The sequence below is a fragment of the Bos javanicus genome, chromosome 24, assembly GCF_032452875.1.
Source record: "Bos javanicus breed banteng chromosome 24, ARS-OSU_banteng_1.0, whole genome shotgun sequence".
NCBI lineage: Eukaryota > Metazoa > Chordata > Mammalia > Artiodactyla > Bovidae > Bos > Bos javanicus.
The window spans coordinates 56,075,851-56,098,365 of NC_083891.1; the positions used below are offsets into that span (position 1 = coordinate 56,075,851).

Here is a 22,515-nt window from a genome sequence, read left to right on the forward strand (position 1 = left end):
TGATGATTGTTGTTGTTCAGTCACTAAGTCGTGTCGGACTCTTTGCTACCCCATGAACTAGAGCATGCCAGGCTTCCCTGTCCTTCATCATCCCCTGGAGTTTACTCAAATTTATCTCCATTGATTTGGTGATGCCATCCAAACATCTCAACCTCTGTCACCTCCTTCTGCTCCTGCCCTCAATCTTTCCCAGCATCAGGCTTTTTCCAATGAATTGGCTCTTCACATCAGGTGGTCAAAGTATTGGAGCTTCAGTTTCAGTAGCACTCCTTCCAATGAATATTCAAGGTTGATTTGCTTTAGGATGGACTGGTTTCATTTCCTTGCTGTCCAGGGGACTCTCAAGAGTCTTCTCCAGCGCCACATTTTGAAAGCATCAATTCTTGAGCGCTCAGCCTTCTTTATGGTCCAACTCTCGTGCCCATACATGGCCACTGGAAACACCATAGCCTTGACTAGACGGACTTGGCAGCAAAGTGAGGTCTCTGCTTTATAGTAGCTGTCTAGGTTTGTCATAGCTTTTCTTCCAAGGAGCAAGTGTCTTTTAATTTCATGGCTGCAGTCACTGTCCACGGTGATTTTGGAGCCCAAGAAATAGTCTGCCACTGTTTCCACTTTTCCTCATCTATTCGCCATCAAGTGATGGGACCAGATGCCATGATCTTAGTTTTTTGAATGTTGAGTTTTAAGCCAGCTTTTTCACTCTCCTCTTTCAACCTTCATCAAAAGGCTCTTTAGTTCCTCTTTACTTTCTGCCAGTAGAATGGTATTATCTGCATATCTGAGATTGTTGATATTTTTCCTGTCAATCTTGATTCCAGTTTGTGAGTCATCCAGCCTGGCGTCTTGCATGATGTACTCTGCATATAAGTTAAATAAGCAGGGTGACAACATACAGCCTTGACATGCTCCTTTCCCAGTTTTGAACCATCCATTGTTCTTTGTCTCGTTCTAATGTAGAAGGTTTGTGTCAAATTTATTGGCCAAAAGTTATTTAACATTCTCTTATTTTCCTTTCAATGTCATATCTGTAGGATTTGAAATGGCATCCTCTATAATTCATAATTTGTGTTTTTTTCTCTTTTTCTCCCTGATTAGTCTGTCTAGTAACTTAGCAGTTTTATAGTTCTTAATCAGCTTTTGGTTCTTCAGTTTTTATTGTTTTTCTGTTTTTTATTTCATTTGTTTTTGCTTTGCTTGCTATTATTTCTTTTGCTTTAAATTTGCTTGTAATTTTTAGTTTAAGTAGAGCCTGAGGTTATTGATACAAAACTTTTCTCTTTTCTAATATAGGCAGTCAGCACTATTAATTTACCTCTAAGTACAACTTTAGATGTGTCGCACATATTTTGGTATGTTTTCCTTTTAAGTTCTCTTTTTTTTTTTCCTTTTTATCCATGGGTAATTTATTGTTAAATTTATGAACATTTGGGAACTTTCCCAAATGCTCTTAATTTCTAATTTATGGTCAGATAACTTACTCTGTATGGTTTGAATTCTTTGAATATTAAGGCTGGTTTTATGGCCCAAATTATGGTCTTACGTGGTCAGTGTACTGCATGCACTTCAGAATACTGTGTGTTCTGCTCTTTTGGGTGGAGTGTTTCATAAAAATGTCAGGTCACGTTGTTTGAGAGTGTTCAAGTTGAGCATACATTAGCTGATTTTTCTGTCTACTTGACTCTGTTCTTCAGATAAGGTATTGAAGTCTGTGGCAGTTGTGGATTTGTTTATTCCTCCTTGCATTTCTATCAGGTTTTGCTTGATATATTTTGAAGCTCTCTTTATTGGGTGCATAAACCTTTCAAATTGTTACTTCTTTTGATTAATGATGCATTTTATATACTTCTCCACACTGTGGTATTGAATTTACCCACCTGGATAGTATGAGGATTTTGAAGTTGGAATGCTTTCATGTTGCTCCTCTCAGAAGGGTCTTGAGTTTTGAGAGAACTAAAGTTTTGTGAAGAAGATACTAAAAATTGTCTTTTTTACAGCATTTAGTTAAGATGATTGATTTAGAAATTTCCATTTGGAGTAGCACAGATGGGTTGTCTTTTAAGGTAAATGGAGGTTAACAATCTGTACTGAAAGTTGCATCGTAAAATACTTTAGGATGGCATTATAAAACTCACTTTCTATTTGAATATTGAAATGTAATATTTTTTTAATAAATATTTGTTAGGCACTTTTTTTTCCCAAACAACTGTATTTTGTGTATAGAGAGATTAAACTGATGTATATTGTCTTGAATAGTTTGTGTCCCTCTGGAAGATAACCCATGAACATAAATAACCAATACATATTACAAAGTGGTGGTAGAGATAAAGGGCTTTGATTCTTTGACTGCTCTTCAGCAGAGTTTTATATAGTCTCATCATTCTACTCTGACTCCTTTTACTTTGGTTTTCTTTTCAACGTTTTTCCTCTTTCCTTATGTTTTTTTTTTTTCCCCTGACTCCTCCTGTAGCCACACTGACTCACACTCTGTTTCCAAGTTGGATTGCAAACAGGAATATGCTTCTTTTTGATAAACTGTTACTTTATGTTGCTTAATACTTGTTCAGCTCCAAAATAATCTATATGGAATAAAGGCGTTAGCTGGGAATTTGGGTCTGAGAATAAAGATGATATAAAGAGTTTTGCTAACCTAATTTCTCATAAATAGTATCAGGATATGTCATGGGCAAATAATGTCTTCACAAAAGGTTTATTTTGTCTAGCAGTTTGCTTATTAATTCAGTGTTTTCCAATAATTAACATTTACTGACAGTCATGTACTTTTTGATACAATATTTATTAGATACTTGATTTTGCAGTTTATGAAACATCTCACTTGAGAAAGGGATCAGAGATGTCAAACAACTGAATTTTTGTTCAGGGTCACACCTTCCTGAATCTGCCCGTGGCTTTAGGCTTTTCTGTGTTCTGACACATTGTACTTCTCTTTACTCACGGCAGAAGTCTCTGGTCTGTGTCTCTAGTGCTCATCTCACTGTGACCCTTTCTTTATGCTCAGGGGTAGGGGCAGAGGCAAGTGTAGGCAACTTAAAGGTCTAAAGTTATGCTCAGACTTCCCTGGCTGCTCAGCGGTAAAAGAATCTGCCTTACACTTCAGGGATCGACATGGGGTTGATCCCTGGTCCAGGAAGATTCCAGATAAGCCCGCATGCTGCAACTAAGACCTGATGCAGCCAAGTTAATTAAAAAACTAAAACAAACAAAAAGATTTAAAGTTATGGTACATTGTTTGCAATTTTATTTTTCAGAAGTGTGTTCAATTTAGGTTTTCTAAACTTAGAACGGGTAGTTGTTTAGTTATAATCAATAGTTACCATATTTTTCCAGCATCTACAGCAAAAACCTTGGAGTAAATATTATATATTAGGCTAATGAACTGACCTGTGAAACCCTTAAAACTTGGTGTTTAAACATATGTACCTTTTAAAAAAGTGCTGCAGCTACAGTTTAATTGCAGAAACTCTTAACTTGGGTCTGCTTTGGAAGCTCAGAGGTCAGGGACATTTTTTATTTTTCGTTCAATGATTTATCTATCACAAGTGCCTCGCACAGTGGCTCGTACATAAAGAGTTCAGTAAATATTTGTTGAATGAATGAATCTGTAGATACCTACTCCTTATCCTTCTGGAGTCAATGTGTCAGTCACTGGGAGCTGAGGCTATAAGGGTTGACACAAGATCCCCACCTTCAAGGAGTTTACATGTGCTGCAGGAGATGTACATATATGATTTTAGTTGACTGCTTATTTGCTTTTCCTCCAGCCTCTGACTACTTTGAGAGCAACATCTTGGTCTAATTTTTATAAGTTTTTATAAGCTTGGGATAGGCACTGATTACGTTAATCAAATGAAAGAAAATTTTAATAGCCTTCATATATCTAATTCAAGTTAGTGTTTATGTTATAATTTTATCTTTCACTATAATGAACTCTCTCTGCTTGGTTTCTGTCTTGCTCATTTATTTATTTTGGATGTTAGTAATGAAGGAGACCTTTTACAGAAGGTTGTTTTGTTTTGTTTTTGACTCTGGTTGAAGTTGTATGCCAACGTAAAAGTACCCCCCTGTCTGAACTTACTCCCATTCTGCTGTAATCCAGTGGTGATCTAGAGGCTATGTCACTGTATGTTTCAAACATCAGCACTTTTGCGTTTTGCCTTGACGCATGTCTGTCTGAGTACCGTCTTGGGTTGGTTACTCATTCACTTTAGGTCGTTATGCTTTCTACTGCCTGGAGCTCTGTGTTCCCTGGAGCCTTCAGCTATTTGTGCTCTCTTACAGTGTTTTAAGGATATCCTTTTTTTTTTCCTTATGGTGTTTGATTAATGATTTATCCTAATGCTTCATGTTGATTTAAAAGATGACGAGAACTCCTGTCTACCGAAGATAAAAGTGTAGACATAAGAGAAGTTTATAAAAAGGCAGATGTTGCTCTAAGATCTCTATATTAGATAGCATGCCCAGTATGGAAGGCCTTTTTATTAAGTACATGGTAATTGACTCTATTTTCTCATTTCTAATTTTTTCATGTTTTCTTCTGGCTTCCCAGGTGGCTCAGTGGTAAAACATGGGTTCAGTCCCTTGGTGGGGAAGATCCCCTGGAGGAGGAAATGGCAACCCACTCCAGTATTCTTGCCTGGGAAATCCCATGGACAGAGGAGCCTGGTGGACTACAGTCCATGGGATCGCGAAAGATCTGGACACGACTTAGTGACTGAGCAACACCAGCAGCATGCTTTCTTCGCTTCTTCTCAAAGCTTCGTGATTCTCAGGCAGCACTGGTTTAGATAAAGTGATTTACTGTAAAATAATATTCTTTGTAATTTTATTGTTTCGCTTTGGGAACTTTCTTTTTTCGCATTGTATGTGGTTTTCTGCACCTTTTCGGTTTTCTTTTCATTCTCCTTCTGAAAATCATCCTCAGAGGGCTGTTTGTGTCCATCTGCTGGCGGGTAATGAGGTTTGGAGCAGCATACAGAGAGCACTCGCTGCCAAAAGTGTGTCCACTTTCTCTCCTACGTAGACTTTTAATATCACAATGGCGGCTGGGAAAGAGGGAGCTTAGATTTAGATTTCGAACAAAGAGTCGAGTGGACCTGTTCAGAAAGAGAAACCGTGGCTGTTGTCATAGTGAGTACTTCCGTACACGCCGTGTGAAGGGAACGCCCAGCCTATGTGTGCGCATGCGTGTTGTCACACGCTTACCTTCATCTGTGTCTCTTGATGTGCGAGTAAGCGTTTGTGAAGAGGCTCTTAGCTGCAACATTCCTTAACTTTCCCAGGTTAAAAAAGAGAACTTGTGTCAGTTCTGTCGCCATTTTGAGGCTGTGCTGTGATTTTTTTCCTGATCAGTATTTTACTGATCCTTAATAAGAGAAGCAAATTGATAGTTGACATGGCAGCTTTTCCAAGAAATTAATTGCTTGCTTATGTTTTATGGTGCAAATTTTTGATATTCAGTGTCGTACATGACTTATTCAAGTTTATTATATGTCATTAAATCTTGAGCTTTTTATTGTGGTAGTGGTACTTATTTCTTCTAATTTCTATTGCTGGTTTTCCTATATGTGAACAATTTTAAAAGCCCTAATAGAGTTTAATTTCAAGATTCTCAATGAATTATGAAAACAGTTCTAGATTCTGTAGTTTCAGTTATGAGGTAGTGTGAATAGAGTATTTTTTGATGGTGATGCAGAGATTTTTAAAGCATAGTAATTCTGATTCCTTGATTTCTATTACAGTTGTTTTTTTAATTTTCAGTGTCCACAGAATTTATTAAAGGAAAGTGTAAATGGCTTTCTCTATATGCAGTATCATTTAAATAGGACTCCAAAATTATCATACTCAGAGCATTTATTTCTCTCATTAAAAGTAAAGTTATATACATTGAGTGTTATTCTGTTAAGACATATTCTAGCAGTTTTGCCAGTAGCATTTCTAGTTTCCTTTAGACTTAGGGAATTAGGGATTTAGGGAAAACATTCTAGTTTAATCCCACTTCTTCTTCTTTGACCTAGCTAGGGGAATGATCACTCAGTCCTAAACTTTGGTTTATTTGTATTGAATTTTCTCACCTTCCCATTCCAGTGTCCTTTCAGAATTAATGATAAAGTCAGATGAAGTTAATACAGTCTTTTCAGGGATAACAATTATTTCTCCTTTATTTAAAGTGAAATTATTGAAAAGCCTCACCTGTTGGAAACCACCAGAGGAACTTGCTCAACAATTTTGGTGGCATGAAAGCTAACACCTATAAATTACTCCTTGCTGACAAAGACTTACCAGCTTTTTGCATGGGGAAGTGAATAATTTGTAGGCCATAATTACTAAATTTGTAATTGCTTTTAAAAATGAAAAACTATTCAATAGAATATATAGAGAAATATTGGGGATTTCCTTCCAAGATTAAAATGGAATTCTTAGATTTTATTGCAGGTGGATTCTTGACCAGCTGAGCCACAGGGAAGCCCTATGAAATATACAATTGAGAGTAATTCTAATCCTTTAATAAGCATAAATGATAAGATAGTTGGAATTTCATAAGGAACAGAACACAGATCTATTATAATAAAAATAATTTCCCAGATAAAACTTTCATGTATGCAACCGGGACTTCCTGGGGCTTATAGAGTTGGATTTTCTGTTTTTTATTTCTGCTCATATACTTTGATTCTCCTGTTTACCTCACACGTGCCTGATTGACATTATGATGCATTCGTGTGGAAATTATGAAAAGTTGTTTTCATGCAGCTGTCCTGTAGTTACAAAAGAACTTCACTGCGTGAAAAGCAAACATATCATTCAGCAGACAATGTTTAATCTGTTCAGGAGCCCAAACCTATTGCTGTTCAATGACAGAAGAAAGGAGAGGGATTAATTTGAAGATGCTTGTGCATGACATATGGTAATTTCTCCATAGGAAGGAAGTGTCAAACGGTGACCTCTAAATCTTAACATTGACCTCCAGTTGTAGAATGTGTGTGCCATACGGTCCTTTTGCTTTTCATGTGATAATTTAAGCTGAACCTTTTCCTGGTAACGTAACTTTTGGGGGTGGGTAGGGGTTGTTTCATCTATTGTATAAAGATGATAACAGTTTAGAATAAAAAGCATTCATATCATATTTTTTAAACTCTGAGGAGTGGAGCTATGTTAGGAGTCTTCCAATAAGAGTTAAGCATATTTAACTTAAAGTTGCTATAGTTTACAAGTTGGTATCATTTAAATTGAGTCTTTATAAATTGAGTGTAGAAAATTGAAATGATCTCAGTGAATGTTGGTTTGAGAGATTAAAAAATAGTTTAGACATAGCTTTAGAAAATAAATTATTAGAAAAAATATAATTGACAATCTGTAGACCAAAATAAACTTTTCATTATGTGATACATTTTAAAAATTGAATTACATTTTTGACGATTCTTAATATGTCTGTCTTCATAATCTCTTGTAGCCTTAGTTATTTTAGAACTGCTTTTTATATTAGGTGTCACATCATTCAACTATAAATAGCTTTTGGTTTGAGTTACACTGTGATTGCTATTCGATAAAATATATCATTTTACTGCCATGATCCTTAATAATCATACCTTTCTGATTAAAACATCATTTTCAGTTCTACATTTATTATGTTTTGCCCACTTTGTTTTTCATTCTTCACTAATACTGAGCTTTTTTCCAGAAACCGCTGTACCTCAATTCTGTCCTCTTTATTTCTTCTGTTTCCTCTGCAAGTGGCTGCGCCTGTCGTTTCCGCGCGGTCTGAGGCTGATCAGTCTGGCTCTGACCCTGCTTCCACTCCTGCTTTACATACCTGTTTCTTAGTAAATGAAGGTATTCTCTCTCAACTTTCTAACAACTTTCTTCCAATTCTGTGCTTTATTCTAATATGACATGTCCTTTTTACCGAGTTTATACATTCATCTGCTTTGTTATGTATGAGATCCTAAGTTTCCATTTTCTAACTTGATTCGCTAATGCCAATAAGGGTCGGTTATAGAAAGGTAATGTGATTCCTGGCTGGTAGAAGCTGTGTTTCCTGTAATCTAGAGTGCTGTTAAAGAAGTGCAAAGATGCTAATCTTTGATATGAAATTAGGCTTGAAGAAGGGGATTGGTTTGCATGATGGTGTTTGCCCTGTGGTTTCTGGTGTTAGAGCTAATTATTTTATTTTCCTTGTATTATTATTCAGTGCCAGATAGACTTGGTTCTCTGTACACAGCATGTGCCCTGGTTAGAGGGGAAAGAAAGTATTTTTGGAGCTCTGAGAATGTGAATGGAATCCACAAATATTTATTCCCCAAGAGCCATGGAGGATTATTTATACTAATTGGAAGCTTGGTGGACTTTGTGAGCTCTCAATTATATCCTCTCTCTTCATTCTGGGTTCAATCTTCACCAGTTTGTATGATATAAAAATGAATAAATTTACAGAATCTCATATGTAACCCAGGATGATTCTGACTCTTCAGTAAAAGCAATAATACTAGTCTATTCAAACGGAAAGAAAGATACAGTAAATATAAGGTACAGAATCCGTGTTCTAAATACCATTTCTTTGGGAAAAAAACATGGAAACTTAAAAGTAGAACTCATTTTTTTTTGCCTTGTTTCCCCATCATAGACCTGAACTAAGGTTGTATGTTAAGACTGGATTTTGGCAACAATAATTAGGGTCATATTTGTTAAGCTATTGTAAAAGGTGGAGACTTGTTAATTAAAAAATAAGCTACTGACTTTGGACCATGGTGAGAATCAATCTTCATATTAAAGTTTGATTCATAAATATACTTCATACCTTCATGAGATATTAAAACTTAGAAGTTTAGGTAGTAATTTGTCTATATATATACATATGTATACATATGTGTGTATATATATTCCTCAGTTGAAAATAAATTATAATCTAAAATGTATGTGTTTATCACCTTAATGAATATAAGTATATATTCTCAGTTGTTGAGAATTTCCTTACTGAAAGGATTCATGTTTACATAGGTGCCTTGCCACCTCCCCCGCCCCCCGACCCTGTCTCTCTTGCATTTTTCACCCTCTTTTTAACAATCCCAAAAATGATTTTGAATTTTATGGCTTTTGTTGTTGCAGTGTAAGAATACTATAGCTTAGATTATTTCAAAACGCTGATTTGCTAAAATTCTGTATTTACAGGTAACTCTCCTTGTAATATGGGCACCTTTAGTGGCTCAGACGGTAAAGCGTCTGCCCACAATGCACGAGACCTGGGTTCGATTCCTGGATCAGGAAGATCCCCTGGAGAAGGAAATGGCAATCCACTCCAGCACTCTTGCCTGGAAAATCCCATGGATGGAGGAGCCTGATAGGCTACAGTCCATGGGGTCGCAAAGAGTCAGACACAACTGAGCGACTTCACTTTAAAATAGGGTGGAAATGATTATTTGAGAATGTCTGGATACTAGTACTGTTAAATACGGTAGTGGTTTCCATTGTTTCTTGTGTTTATATTAATATCATCAATTTCCATATTATAGAATAGAATTTTGGAAAAAATGACTTTTATTCCCATAGGTTAGAGTTGATGATACTTAAAATTTTATAAATTTTAGATTAAGTTTTTATCTTGGAGGATATAGGAATTCATTTTTTCCTCTCAAAATTGGTGTTACTTACTTCAGTTACCACTGTGGCTAAACTTCTGAATCATTTTGTAAGAAAAGGGATCAATAAGTACCTTTATTAAAGACCCTCTAACAGAGAAAGGAAGACATCTCTGTTGACTGATACGATGGTAGCACCAGATGGCCAGGTCTTAAGTGACACGAACCTATCTGTGGCTATCTGCGTGAATGCCCTTTTAACTGTCCGTAGGTTCAGAACTAGAGCTCTAGCTCAGCTCTAAACCTGAACATAATGTCTTATTTTAGAGGGGCTGTTTACAAAGGTGTTTTTCTTGTGGAGTTTGTATATACTTACTGTGGAAATTTATTTTTATTTGTTTTAAAACTTTGAGAGTTCTTAGAGCTGAAATTAGAGATGACATCTGTTTAAAGGTGAGATGCATTTATTGTGTCTTTGCACAAAATATCTAATAATAAATTGAAATCATGACGTAATTGAGCAGATCTGCCCTTTTGGTTTAGGCTTGGTATACTTGCATATAGAAAACTATCTGCATTGGGAAATATGAAGTGTCTGTAATTGGTTACCTTTTAACAGGATGGAGTCAGCTGGCTGCCATGCACTGTGTTATGCTGCCAGACCTGCTGGGATTGGACAAGTTCAGGCCCCCGCTCCTAGAGATGCTGGCTCGGAGATGGCAGGATCGATGCTTGGAGGTAATATTGTGGTGATATGGATAGAAAACGAAAACACTTAAAAGGCACTGGACAAGTATAAATTTGAAGCAAAATGTTTTGCTTATCTAGCTTCTTATTACCTGTTTGTTATGTGATAGAAAATGTGGATCCAGTGATTCTAAAAAGTAATGTTTCAGTTTGCATATTTGTTTCCTTTTTTTTAACCCAGTGAATATTTGATAAAACTTTTATATACTTGTAGAACAATTTCTTAAGTGGTGATTTCTATACAGATCATACACATACATGCACACAGACATAATACTTATAATCCACCTCTCCACAAATCGCAGTTTCAGGTGTTAATAGAATCACATCCATCAAATCCTGAGTGAATAACCACAGTCCAGTGGAAGGTCCTGTGTTAGAAGAGAAGGGGAAGGTCTCTGGAATTGGAAGAGACCTGGGTTTAAGTATCAGTTCTGCCAATTATTAACTTTGTGACCCTGGGCAATTTACTTAACCTATTTGAAGCTCATTTGTTAAAGTAGGGATAATAATCTAGTCCTCGCGGGATTGCTGTCAGGATCAAATAAGATAATGCAAGTAGAACAGTAAGGACAGAGCTTGACACATGGGTAGAAGCTCAGTAAATGGTAGCCGTTTTTTTGTATTAATAGACTTATGTGATATTAGATATGGCTCAGAATATAATATCACCAGAGACCTGGAAATGTTTCATGGGGATTTTGCTTCTTACAGCAGTTGAATATAGCTATAGCAGTTTATGCCAGTCAGGATTTTTAATTGACCAAATTTAGTGACATTTTGCCTCTTCCCTGATCTCCGTTCCCTCACCTCCAAGTAGAATTGCAGCATACTGAAATTTTCAGTTTTGCATTTAAATGGTGTTTGAATTCACTTCTGAAGTTATAATGAAAAACAATTTTTATTTTAATTAACAGACCCTACTGAGTTATCTTTTCAGTTGTGAATAGTTAATAAGTTGATTGGTACGTAACCTGACAGTTGCCTGGTGTCACTGAACCGCTGCCTGTAACACTTTGGCCAAAATAAAGCAAAACTAAAGTCAAGCTATGAAGTAAAAGTGTGTGCCACATTGAAAGAAAAATTGAGATAATACAACTTTGAAAAATAGTTTCCTTTTATAGAGCTAATGTCATTTCACAGGAATTTATTTCCTTGCTTGTTAAAAGTATATTGTTTAAGCCTGTCTTAGGTATTCATGAATTGTGTGAAACATACATGTTTGTGTAAACAATACCTATTTAGCATTATAATAGAAAGAAATCCACTAGACAGTTGTGTGAAACATACATGTGTGTGTAAATAGTACCTATTTAGCATTATAATAGTAAGAAATCCACTAGACAAGGTTATATTTCTTCAACAGTTAATACTTCTAACTGATTTTTCTAAACAATATTTACATGGAAATTTAAAAAATTGAAAATGCCAAATTAAAAGTACAAGAATATTTTTTGTGCAAGCTTCGGAAAATGAAGTTTTAAGACAAAACTGATTAAGTGTTCAAACATTGTTCTATTAATGTTAAGGAATTTTTTTTGAACTTTTTACTTTTTGATGAGATATAGCCAGTTAGCAATGTTGTGGTAGTTTTAGGTACAGCAAAGGGACTCGGCCTTACATATACGTGTATCCTGTGTTAAAAGCGTATTTAAGTGAGATAATTAATTGAAATATCTTTGATTTGCTTGTATCCAATTTATTCTACTTTATTAGCACTACAACACACTTCAGTGTAGTGTTTCCCGTGTAAATAAATGTGGTTTGTGTATTTTCTAGCTTTCTTTCATCACGAACTTGCTAATGTTGAAACACCTCACCCACTGGTCTGCTTCCTTTCTTTGCACTTGGGTCTGTGGTTTTAGGTCAGAGAAGCTGCACAGGCCCTGCTTCTAGCCGAACTGAGAAGAATTGAGCAGGCGGGACGGAAGGAGGCCATTGATACCTGGGCTCCTTACTTACCTCAGTACATGGACCACGTCATATCACGTAAGAGCTCACGCTTTGCTACAGAGCTTTTCATGCATGTGTAAGGGAAGTACCAAGACTCACAATTCTGCTTGCTACTACCTCAACAAAAGTGAATCATTGACCTTCAGGTGAAAACAGGGATCCTCAAATTCTGCTCATTGATTTTCTGAATCCTTATAGTTTGGAGTTTGTTTGTTTTTTTAAGCGAAAAATCATGTAAATATAGAAATATTCACCAATGGACTGACCCCTTATAAAGTTAATCCTTAATTGAAAATTCTACCCTATTTAACACTAGCATCTGTCTCTGCCCATTTCATTACAATAATTGTGGATACCAACTTGTTAGATATTGATCTGATAATATGCAAGTGCAAATACGAGGCAGACCTTTCTAAGTAAAGGTTGGAATTGTGAATGCTTAAGAATTATCTGGTAGATTTAGACCAGTGTTCTATGGGAAAAGAGAAAATTAGCAAGGATTTTGACTGAAGATTCTTTCAAAAGAGTATAAAATCAATGGATTAGGAAAGGTCTTGGGGAAAATTGTTGAAATTCTGAAATAGTTTTTGTAAAATCTTTGCAATCAGACTTCCCCGATGGCCCCGTGGTAAGGACTCCATCTTGCAACACAGGGAATGCTGGTTCGATCCCTGGTACAAGAAGATCACACATGTCGTGGGGCAGCTAAGCCATGAGCCTCACTGTGGGCTAACACCCAACACAACCAAGTAAATAAATGAATATTAAAAAAAAACACATTGCAATCATGCTGCTAGGTCAGAAGTGCTCTGAAGAAAAGTTATAGTGGGCTATGATAATTTTTTTCTTATTAGGAAAAATATCCTTCATTCTCAACTTATCATTTAATCCATTCTTTATTCTCCTAAAGAAGAATTCAGAATTAAAATGTTTAACCTGTTATATTGTGTATAAGATAAAATAGATCAGTTTCACTTTTTTTTTTTTTTAATGATGAAGTCTCAATGAAAGTTTGAAAAAGGCTTTTTTACTGTGAACATTTGTCCTGGGCTTCAGGTGCTTTCCTTTTAAGTAGCCTTTTGTCAGTACCAGTTATTGTTGATGAGATACTCATTGCACATGTCAGGATAGACAGTATATGATTGTATAACACAGACAAGAAAAACAGAATTCGAAAGGATTGTAACTGTTATATCTGGTGTAACTCTACCAGATGTTTGCCAGTGGTGACTACACTGGTTGTTTGATTAAGTGTGTAAGCTTGGACACTTGACCCTTTTCTTCCTCAGTTTTGTCACAGATTAAATGAAGATGATATAGTAAGACTTTATGGGATAATTGGAGAAGGCAATGGCACCCCACTCCAGTACTCTTGCCTGGAAAATCCCATGGAGAGAGGAGCCTGGTAGGCTGCAGTCCATGGGGTCGCGAAGAGTCGGACACGACTGAGCGACTTCACTTTCACTTTCCACTTTCATGCATTGGAGAAGGAAATGGCAACCCACTCCAGTGTTCTTGCCTGGAGAATCCCAGGGATGGCGGAGCCTGGTGGGCTGCCGTCTATGGGGTCGCACAGAGTCGGACACGACTGAAGCGACTTAGTAGTAGTAGTACGGGATAATTTGAGTATGTAATGAGTGTATCTTGGATAAGCTCAGGGAACTGTACCTAAGCCATTGTAAGCTCTATATTTTTCTTAAATAAATACATTTATAATCTATAAAAGTACAAATATATACCTCACATATAACCAGAATATCACACATGAACAGCTCTTGTTAAATTCTTTAATCTTTTATTTTATTTACATAAATGATACAGACTTTTTGGCCTACTGGGAATTTTTCTGTTTTAATAAAAAGAAGTTAAAAATCCCAGAGTCTTTAGGCAATGGACTCTATATAATGTATTAGCTTTAAAGTTCTTACTGAAATATGTATAGGTTAAAAAATCTGTAGAATATTTAAAAAATTGGGATGAAAGCAGTCTGGCACAGTGCTCCTTGTTCAGCAATTTATAGCTGTTAACTTCTAATATTCCAGGAAATAGAATTAGCTCTTCAGCTCATCATGAACCTATTGAATATAAGATCCTGATATTTAAGGACAAACTATGAATATAGTTCTGTACAGTAGATTGAAGGTGAAACTAAAGAGCAAATTGCTAGAGATTCTTGTAAAAGGAGAACAATATGGACATTAGGAAATATTGAGAAACGTTTTCAAGAAATCTTTATTTATAATAGCGGGAGACGAATTACAGAATAATAAATAAACGGGAAGCTGTTATAGAAGGAGGTATGGGGCCCAGACCTAAATGCAGATAGGGTAGGAATAAAAGACAATTCTAACCCTTAATTACAGACTGCATATAAAAGTCTAAGAAAAACATGAAGTACAGGTTCATGACGGTTTGGCTAGAGAAATGCCATTAGCGGTGGTGGTGGATGCTATTTTATTTTATCTTTCCTGGAAAGAAGAGATGGTTCTAATCATTGTTTAATACACACAAGCTAGATTGTTCTTGTGTCAAATTTAAACCTTTCCATTTATGTAAATAAAAGTCCTTGGTATTTAGTAACAGCATTTAGGAGTACTTTATAAATTAACTGAATGCTGACTTACTTAAAACTTTAATATTATCATTTACTGTAAAATTGTATTTTTAGTGAAAGAATAAACAAATATGCATTCTACATGTAACTAAAGCGTCTCACACTAACAACTCCTGCTATAGTAATCTATTCTGGAACTTCTACACTGACTGAGTGTAAAATTAGTTTTAGTTTGCTTTCCCAAGAGCTTTCTGTTTTAATAAAAGGATTTCAAGCTAAAGGAGTGGGGATTGTGAACGTGTGAAAGGAGAAGAAAGCATACAACAAATGAGGAATGGCCACATAGGGCTGCTGAGCAGATTTGCTGTCCGAAGGGATCAAAGGTTACGGAGCCAGCTGGTGGACAGCCCACACCTGCCGTAAACGTGCTCGTGGTGAAATTGCTTCCACCATTGTCGTTAATGTGTGAGGAATGATGGTCGTGGCAACTTACAGCGGAAAGCAGTCTTTTCGAAACCTAAAACCTCTTTCCAGCATAGAAATCTATTTAATCACTAAAGTAGGTAAAATGTTAAGCAATACATCTGGTAAACACACCACACATCAAATATTTTCTTATAATTGAATCAGCCGAGCGTTCAAACATATGCAATAATGGCCTAAGCGATTTTGGCAGCTTCTAAGTTATGACTGAGCTGGGTCATAATTTGGAGTTATGATAGCTAAAGAGTCCCTCTCTGTTAGATATTTGTCTGAAACTCAGGAACTGCTTTTAGCTGAAGAGCAGAAGGTTACACCGCGCTAATGGCCCTTCCTTTTAGAGATCTGGAGTCTGGGGCTAGTCACTTCAAGTGGGAAGGAACTTGTTCTGACTCCGCACTCAGTAGGTGATTGAGCTGTGACTTAGATGACCGCTCAACTCAACTGGTCATCGCTGACTGGGGTCTTCTGGGGTTTTATTTAGGTACATTCGGCAATAAGAGCCTTTTGCAGGTTTGTTTGAGAGTCTGAGGAAAGCAGTGGGCCGGAAGCCAGTTTCTTAGAACTGTTGAGGGTAGTGAAGGAAAAACGCTTGCAAAGCAGACAGCGCAGCACGTCACACGTGCAGTGAGTGCACGTTGACTGTCCCCTTCCTTTCCTGGTGTTGGTATAGTTGTGTCCTCCTCATTGTCACCACCTCAGAATTCACTCTAATTCATATTGCCCTGGGATTCTGGATGGTAGAATGGGAATCCCTGGGGAGGAAAAAGGAAAAAAGTGCTCTGTCTTAACTGAAAATCCAGTTCACAAGTTTCTATAAAATCCGAGTCCTAATTGAGTGACAGGAGATTTTTGCTTCTGACAATGGAGCTGTGTCCTTGAACCTATTAGGAAACATTTTATCCCATACAGCAATGCAAGCAGGGTATAAACTTTTAAAATGCTTTTTTAAAAAATGATATTTATTTATTTATTATTTATTTATGCCTGTCCTGGGTCTCCATCGCAGTGAGGGCTTTTTCTCTAGTTGTGGAGAGGGGGGGCTGCTCTCGTTGAGGTGGGCAGGCTTCTCGTTGCAGAGGCTTCTCGTTGCAGAGTGTGGGTCCTAGGCGCATGGGCTTCGGTAGTTGTGGCTCCTGGGCTCCAGGGTCCAGGCTCAGTAGTTGTGGTGCCTGGGCTGAGTTGCTTCTCCACCTGTGGAGTGTCCTGGACCAGGGATTGAACCCATGTCCCCTGCATTGGCAGGTGGACTCTTTACCACTGCACCACCCGGGGAGCCCCAGGTGTAAACTTTTGATACCTACTTTCTGATGGAAAAATAGAGGATAAGTGCACGATGATTCTTACTTTGGTAGCGGGACCAGAAATAGAAATCCTGCATCTGTTCTTGTGATAGTAATGTAAATATTGCAAGTATTAATATTTTCTGAGTTATCACTCTTCTCTCTTTTTTAAAGTGTTTTGAAACGCCTAAAAAAATCCTGCTGATAATTCTTACTAAGGACAGATTTCTGGTATTTTGTGAAACTGTTATATTATGATGCAGGTGAAGATAGAATGTTATGAATTGTCTCAGATTTATTTTGAAGGGAAAATATCTTGTCGCACCTAATTGTACATATTTCTTATTTGTGACATTCTGCGTGTAGCATTCTGATGATTGACTTTTATTTTTCTTGAGGTCAAGCACCTGCTAGTGTATGAAACACACCCACACTTGCCCTTCGTTCGGGCAGTGACCGCTCTGGGCAAATGCTGATGGTTCCTGATTTCCTTTGGCCTGTGAAGCAGGGTGACCTTACAGGGTATAAGGTCACAAGTGTAATTATTTCTCGTACGTTGTGTTCTGCTTACTCACCGTGGCTCATCACTTCTTTTAATTTCAGGAACGTTAGACCCATAAAAGTTATGACCATTATATAAATCAAAATCTTTTCCAAAGAGGGTGCTATTGTAATTTTATGCAGTTATGGCCAGTGTAGTATTAATTTGCAAATTTATCATCTCAGATATTGATAGAAGGATGTGTAACACATCGTGCTTAATATGTATTGATGTCATCAGAAAGAACAATCCTTTGTTCTTATTGAGTCCCTGCCTTTTTAGCTTCCTTTTGTGTTAAGGTTACCAGGGTTAGGCTCGTCTTTTTATCCCCCTTGGAAACAGAATAGGGTTTCTTTGTTCAATGAAAGACACTCCTAGTAAAGGTTTTGGGTTTGACTGTCAACAAGCCACGATCTAGTACCTATTTTTACCTGGGATTGCAGTCACGTTTCTGATGATTATAAAGTAGTGGTCATTCTGAGCACAAACGTGGATGGACCATCAATATACAAGAAGGTAAGATGGAACCGTATATTACAGAGGCGCTGGGAGACTCTACTGTAGCTAGAAAAGTGAGTATTAGTGCATCCTCTGGTAGGCAGATACTTTCAGGGTTTGCTGGTGGGGAGAGGATGGGGAAAAGGATAGGGAGGGGTTTGCTAAATATGACTTAAATGAATCTCTCCACCCCTCCCCTGCCCCTAAGAGGCCGTAAAAAACACAGCACTCCTTCCTTCTGTTTTCTTTATGTCTCAGTTGTTTAGAATTCTCTAAGACTCTTCTTAGGAATGATTTCTAGATAACTGAAGGTTTCAAAATCACTAGAGGCTCAGATTCTAAAAAAAGAAAAAAGATCAACTCTTTGTGATGAAATTCTTTAAAATGTGTTTGGCTTAGTGAACATCTTCTTGGTAGCCAGGATTATTGTTTTGGCCCAGGTTGTAAAATGATTACTGAAGAGAGTGGACTTAGCTGAAAATAAGCACCCAGACTGCTATGCCTTTTGCATTTTGTATTCTGTTTTTAAAAATATTTTTCTTTCTCCTCTTTTGGTCTAGTAATTGGTACCGGTTTTATTACTATTGGGCTGTTTTTATCTAACCCCTAGTAGCTTTGCCATTTCCAGAGTTCTGAGGTGTACAGAATCCAGGTTACCAAATTTATTTCAGCTCAATTTAGAATAAGAGTAAACTGGCTGAGAATAAGGTCTCTCTGATGAACCCCTCCCCCCAAGTTTTAGTGTAGGTACTTTGCGGGGTCTCCCACACAGGGAGTGGGGTCTCACTTTCTGCTCACTTGACTGCTTTCTCAGGTCTTCTGTGCCATTCTCCATATACTGTCTTTTGGGGAAATATATTCTAATTAAAATTGGGGAAAGATAGGGGAAATCATTTGGTTGTTCATAAAGAAGTAATAATTCTAAAAAGACCCCTTTTGTAATTAATGTCTGTTTTGTAAATCAGCTGAAAGTGAAGCATGAGCTTTCCTGAGTTGGAAATGATTGCACATTGTGGTTAGAAAGGGAAAGTAGTAACTGTGCCCAAGTGATGTACATGAAAAGTACTTCATGTGCGGTGGGAATTCCTGTATTGTGAGCCAGAGAGGGTTTGTCTTAAGACAACCTGTATTATGCACAGTGCCATGTGGTTGTAACGTGTCAATGTGCAGCGGTTTCACTGAGACCTGAGGGATTTGTTTCTCTTTCTTCTTTCAGAGTGCCAGAGCTGTTGAGCTTAATTTTAAGTACTTTAGACTGATCATGTATTTAAGAGCATTAAACTGTTCTCCTTATCTATATTTGACTACTCACCAAAGAGAATAAAGAGAAATTTCTTCTTAATTGGTCACAGCTATACAGGATAATCCTTTCGTTTCTCGAGTTCTTTGACTTAATATTTAAATTTAAATATTACTATTTAATATTTTGGGTGATTTTCCTACATCATTTGAACACATTTTGGAAATTGGAGGAGTAAAGTGGTAAATTAAAAATGAAAGCATTGTTGAATTGACTGGTTATTTAGACCTTACTGCTGAAGCAATAGGCAATAAACAGAAAACTCCGTTACCAAGTAAGGCTGGGGTTAGGCATGCCACAGGATGAAGATTGGTCAAGTCCTCTGTAAAAGAGGCTCCAACAGTGTAGCCAGCAGTCTGATTTCAGGTTGTCAGTAGGAGCCTGGTGACAATTAATAAGCATGTTAAATGTAGAGCAAAACAGGGAGTGGAGCAGAAGGAAATTCAATGATTTGTTCCTTGGTGGACAGTGAGGAAGTCAGGGGATTCCATCAGGCCTAGGGCTTCTTGCCTCCTTCCTTCTCAAATATTCCAGACAGGGAACCCTGGTTATCCACTGGCTCCTGTGGAAAAGCTTCCGGAGTGGAAAGGATTTGAAATAATTTTAGCTATTTTCTCATGCCCTCTCCTTTTCCTCTTTGAGCAGTTTCCTGTTCTTCCTCCCTTCAGTACAATTCTGCTGAAGTTGTAGTCAGTGGTTAGGCCCTTATGAGGTACAGCTGCCTTTCTTTGAGGAATTTGTATACTTCCTACCTGCTTTAAGAAGTTGAAGGTACTTAAGCCTGTGCAGATGACTTAGAAAAACTCAGCCAACCAGTGACACACTATTGTACAAAAGTGGTGTTGAAATGGAAATGCCTGCTATACCTTTAGCAGAGGTTCTAGTGGCCTTTGCTGTAATAAATGACCTAATCTTAGTTGCTCTGAAGAGTATGATATTGATTTGTGCCATTAGTCTCTTGCTGATTTGCTGAAGAACAAAACTGTGTAATGCTAATGGAAATAAAGTACTTTACAAAACACTGCACATGAATCCTGGAGCATGTCTTTGTAATAGAACAAGTGTCTAGTAAGTTTGAGTATGAATTTTCTTTATCCTAGTACAGCTTGTTTCAGTACAGACACTTAGAGTCCTGCTTAACTTGCTTTTACAGGGCAAGCAGCTGAATTGGTGATCTGGTGATGTTTTAGATCTTAAGATATTGAATATGCATGAACAAATCCAACCTGGATGGGATGTGAGACGTTTACACTTTTACAGCATATTTCTAATTTTATTATCACTTTATATTGACTAGATATTATGTATAATTACATTGTTTTTAGTATTTTAGTTCAAAGCCTTGCTATGATCCATATGAGACAGAATAGATCTTATAGTTGGGAAGGAAAACAGTGAAGTTATTATAAGAAAATAATATGAACCTATTTTACCTGTAATATTTATATTGTAATGGAAAAAGGTCGATTTTGTTCTAGTGTTGTTTGTAAATTCTTGGATTAAAATGATCAAATTATGCTAAAATATTTTTTGCCTAATTCATTCTCCTTCCTGTTCTCTGCTTTTTTGGGGAAGAATGATATTTTATTTTTCTTAGTAATATTGTCCCAATGATTTAGTACATCTACTGTCTTTTTATTAAGCAGATTTTGATATAATAAGTATATTAAATGCGTTTTAATATTTATAAATGGTTTCACTGTGCATGACATTTGCAGACTTGGTTAATATTTTAGCACCTCTAGTACACAGACATAAAGAAAAAAATTTGTTTTATTGGTTTGAGCACCCGAATTGACCCCAGCAAGATTGAGATTGATCTGGTTTCTTCCAGCCTGTTAAATGCCAATCCAGTCATCTGTAACAGTACTTAGTATTTTTGTAATTTTTCTATACATATTTTCTGTGTTTGTTCTATAAAACTGACCCATCACTTGAAGAGATTTTCCTTGCTTGATTCAGAGATGAAAGCAACCACCTATTTTATTGCTTTTCGTTTTAAAAAATTGTTTCTGCAGTTCTTGTCAGTGCTATAACCATTCTAACCAAAGGACTTTGCATTTCACTAGGAAAGGATGATGAGACAGACTTACATTTGAAATGTGTACGTGGACTAAAGAACACTCAGCTTTGGGGAAGAAAATGTAGGAGGAACGATGGGTCTCACTGAATATTCCCACTGATTTTTTAAGAAATGTATTTAAACTACATCCCTCTGATAATTAAACATCATTAAACAAGTATTAAACAAGTTCTGGCATAGTTTGTGGATACAGAGACAGAAATTGTAGCCTGTTTTTGAGGTATTTTTCCGTCTCAGGCATGAAGTAAAGAAGGCTTTTTCTTAGAAGGAAATGGCAACCCACTCCAGTATTCTTGCCTGGAGAATCCCAGGGATAGGGGAGCCTGGTGGGCTGCCATCTATGGGGTCGCACAGAGTCGGACACTACTGAAGCGACTCAGCAGCAGCAGCAGCAGCAGGTCTTACTCAGATCTTATTTTATTTTGTTGTTTCATTTTGTTTTGATTTTCGCTTGCTTTTTTTTCCCCTAAAGCAAGGGTGAGGCTTCAAAACAAAGAATACCAAAGTCAGAGGAGCTAACCTAGGAGTTAATCTCTAAAGCTGGGTGATGGGTAGAGGAGTAGGCATTTATAGTCTTAATCTAAAGTGTCAGGGTGCTTTTCTTAAAGTACTTATATAGGGTTAAAAGTGACCACACAATCTTGGGTATAACCTATTTTAAGGTATGATTGGGGTTCTGAGACCATCCCAAGCTCTCCCATATAGAATTTGGATGGGCAATTGGAACCAGAAGCCTTCCCTGTCCCATTTCATCACTGTCCACTTCTCTGAAGAAGAACTTCAAGCACAGTACTCTCGAAGGGTAAAGGGGGAGGCAGTCGGGGTGAGTTTCAGATAAGAATCTGTATCCATTAACTGTGTACTTTCCCAATCACGTGACACTAATTTGGGCAAAAAATACCGTTCCCCATCTCCCCCCCCCCAAAGGATCTTTCTAATGAATAGTAACAAATTTACTGAACCCAGTTGTTGGTTGGGAAGGCCAATGGAAAGAGGAGTGTCAGAAGTTCTGGCAACTCTTCCTGCTTCACCACGCATTAGCCATGACCCCAGAGTGACACCACTAAGCTTCTGCACTTACTTATTTCACAGTTTCTCTTTATGTAAAAGAAGAGAAATGAACAAATCTATTTTTTAAAATACTTATATTTTAATAATTTTACTTTCTGTTCATTTGTGGCTGCCCTGGGTCTTTGTGGCTGTGCGGGCTTTTCTCTGCTTGAGGAGAGCAAGGGCTCCTCTATCTGGTTGTGGTGCCTGGGCCTTTCACTGCAGCAGCTTCTCTTGTTGCGGAGCACAGGCTCTGGGCGTGCAGGCTTCAGCGCTTGCAGCGTGGGGCTCCTTAGTTGCAGTTCCCGGGCTTTACAGCGCAGGCTTAGTATTTGTGGAGCATGGGCTTAGTTACTCCTCGACATGTGAGATCTTCTGGATCAGGGATCGAACCCGTGTCTCCTGCATTGGCAGGTGGATTCTTTACCACTGAGCC

The 22,515-nt window shown here is 37.3% G+C and overlaps 1 protein-coding gene across 4 annotated transcripts in view; it reads left to right on the forward strand.

Moving 5' to 3' along the window:
- The window catches only part of WDR7 (WD repeat domain 7), a 353,722-nt gene that overhangs the window by 107,387 nt on the left and 223,820 nt on the right, over window positions 1-22,515 (forward strand). For 3 of the 4 annotated variants that reach the window (XM_061400296.1, XM_061400297.1, XM_061400298.1), the window contains exons 17-18: window positions 10,210-10,328; window positions 12,203-12,326. In XM_061400296.1, the coding sequence (XP_061256280.1) occupies window positions 10,210-10,328; window positions 12,203-12,326 (243 nt within the window). Of the gene's footprint in view, window positions 1-7,749; window positions 7,849-10,209; window positions 10,329-12,202; window positions 12,327-22,515 lie in introns of all 4 variants that reach the window. The other variant, XM_061400294.1, reaches the window with a different exon arrangement.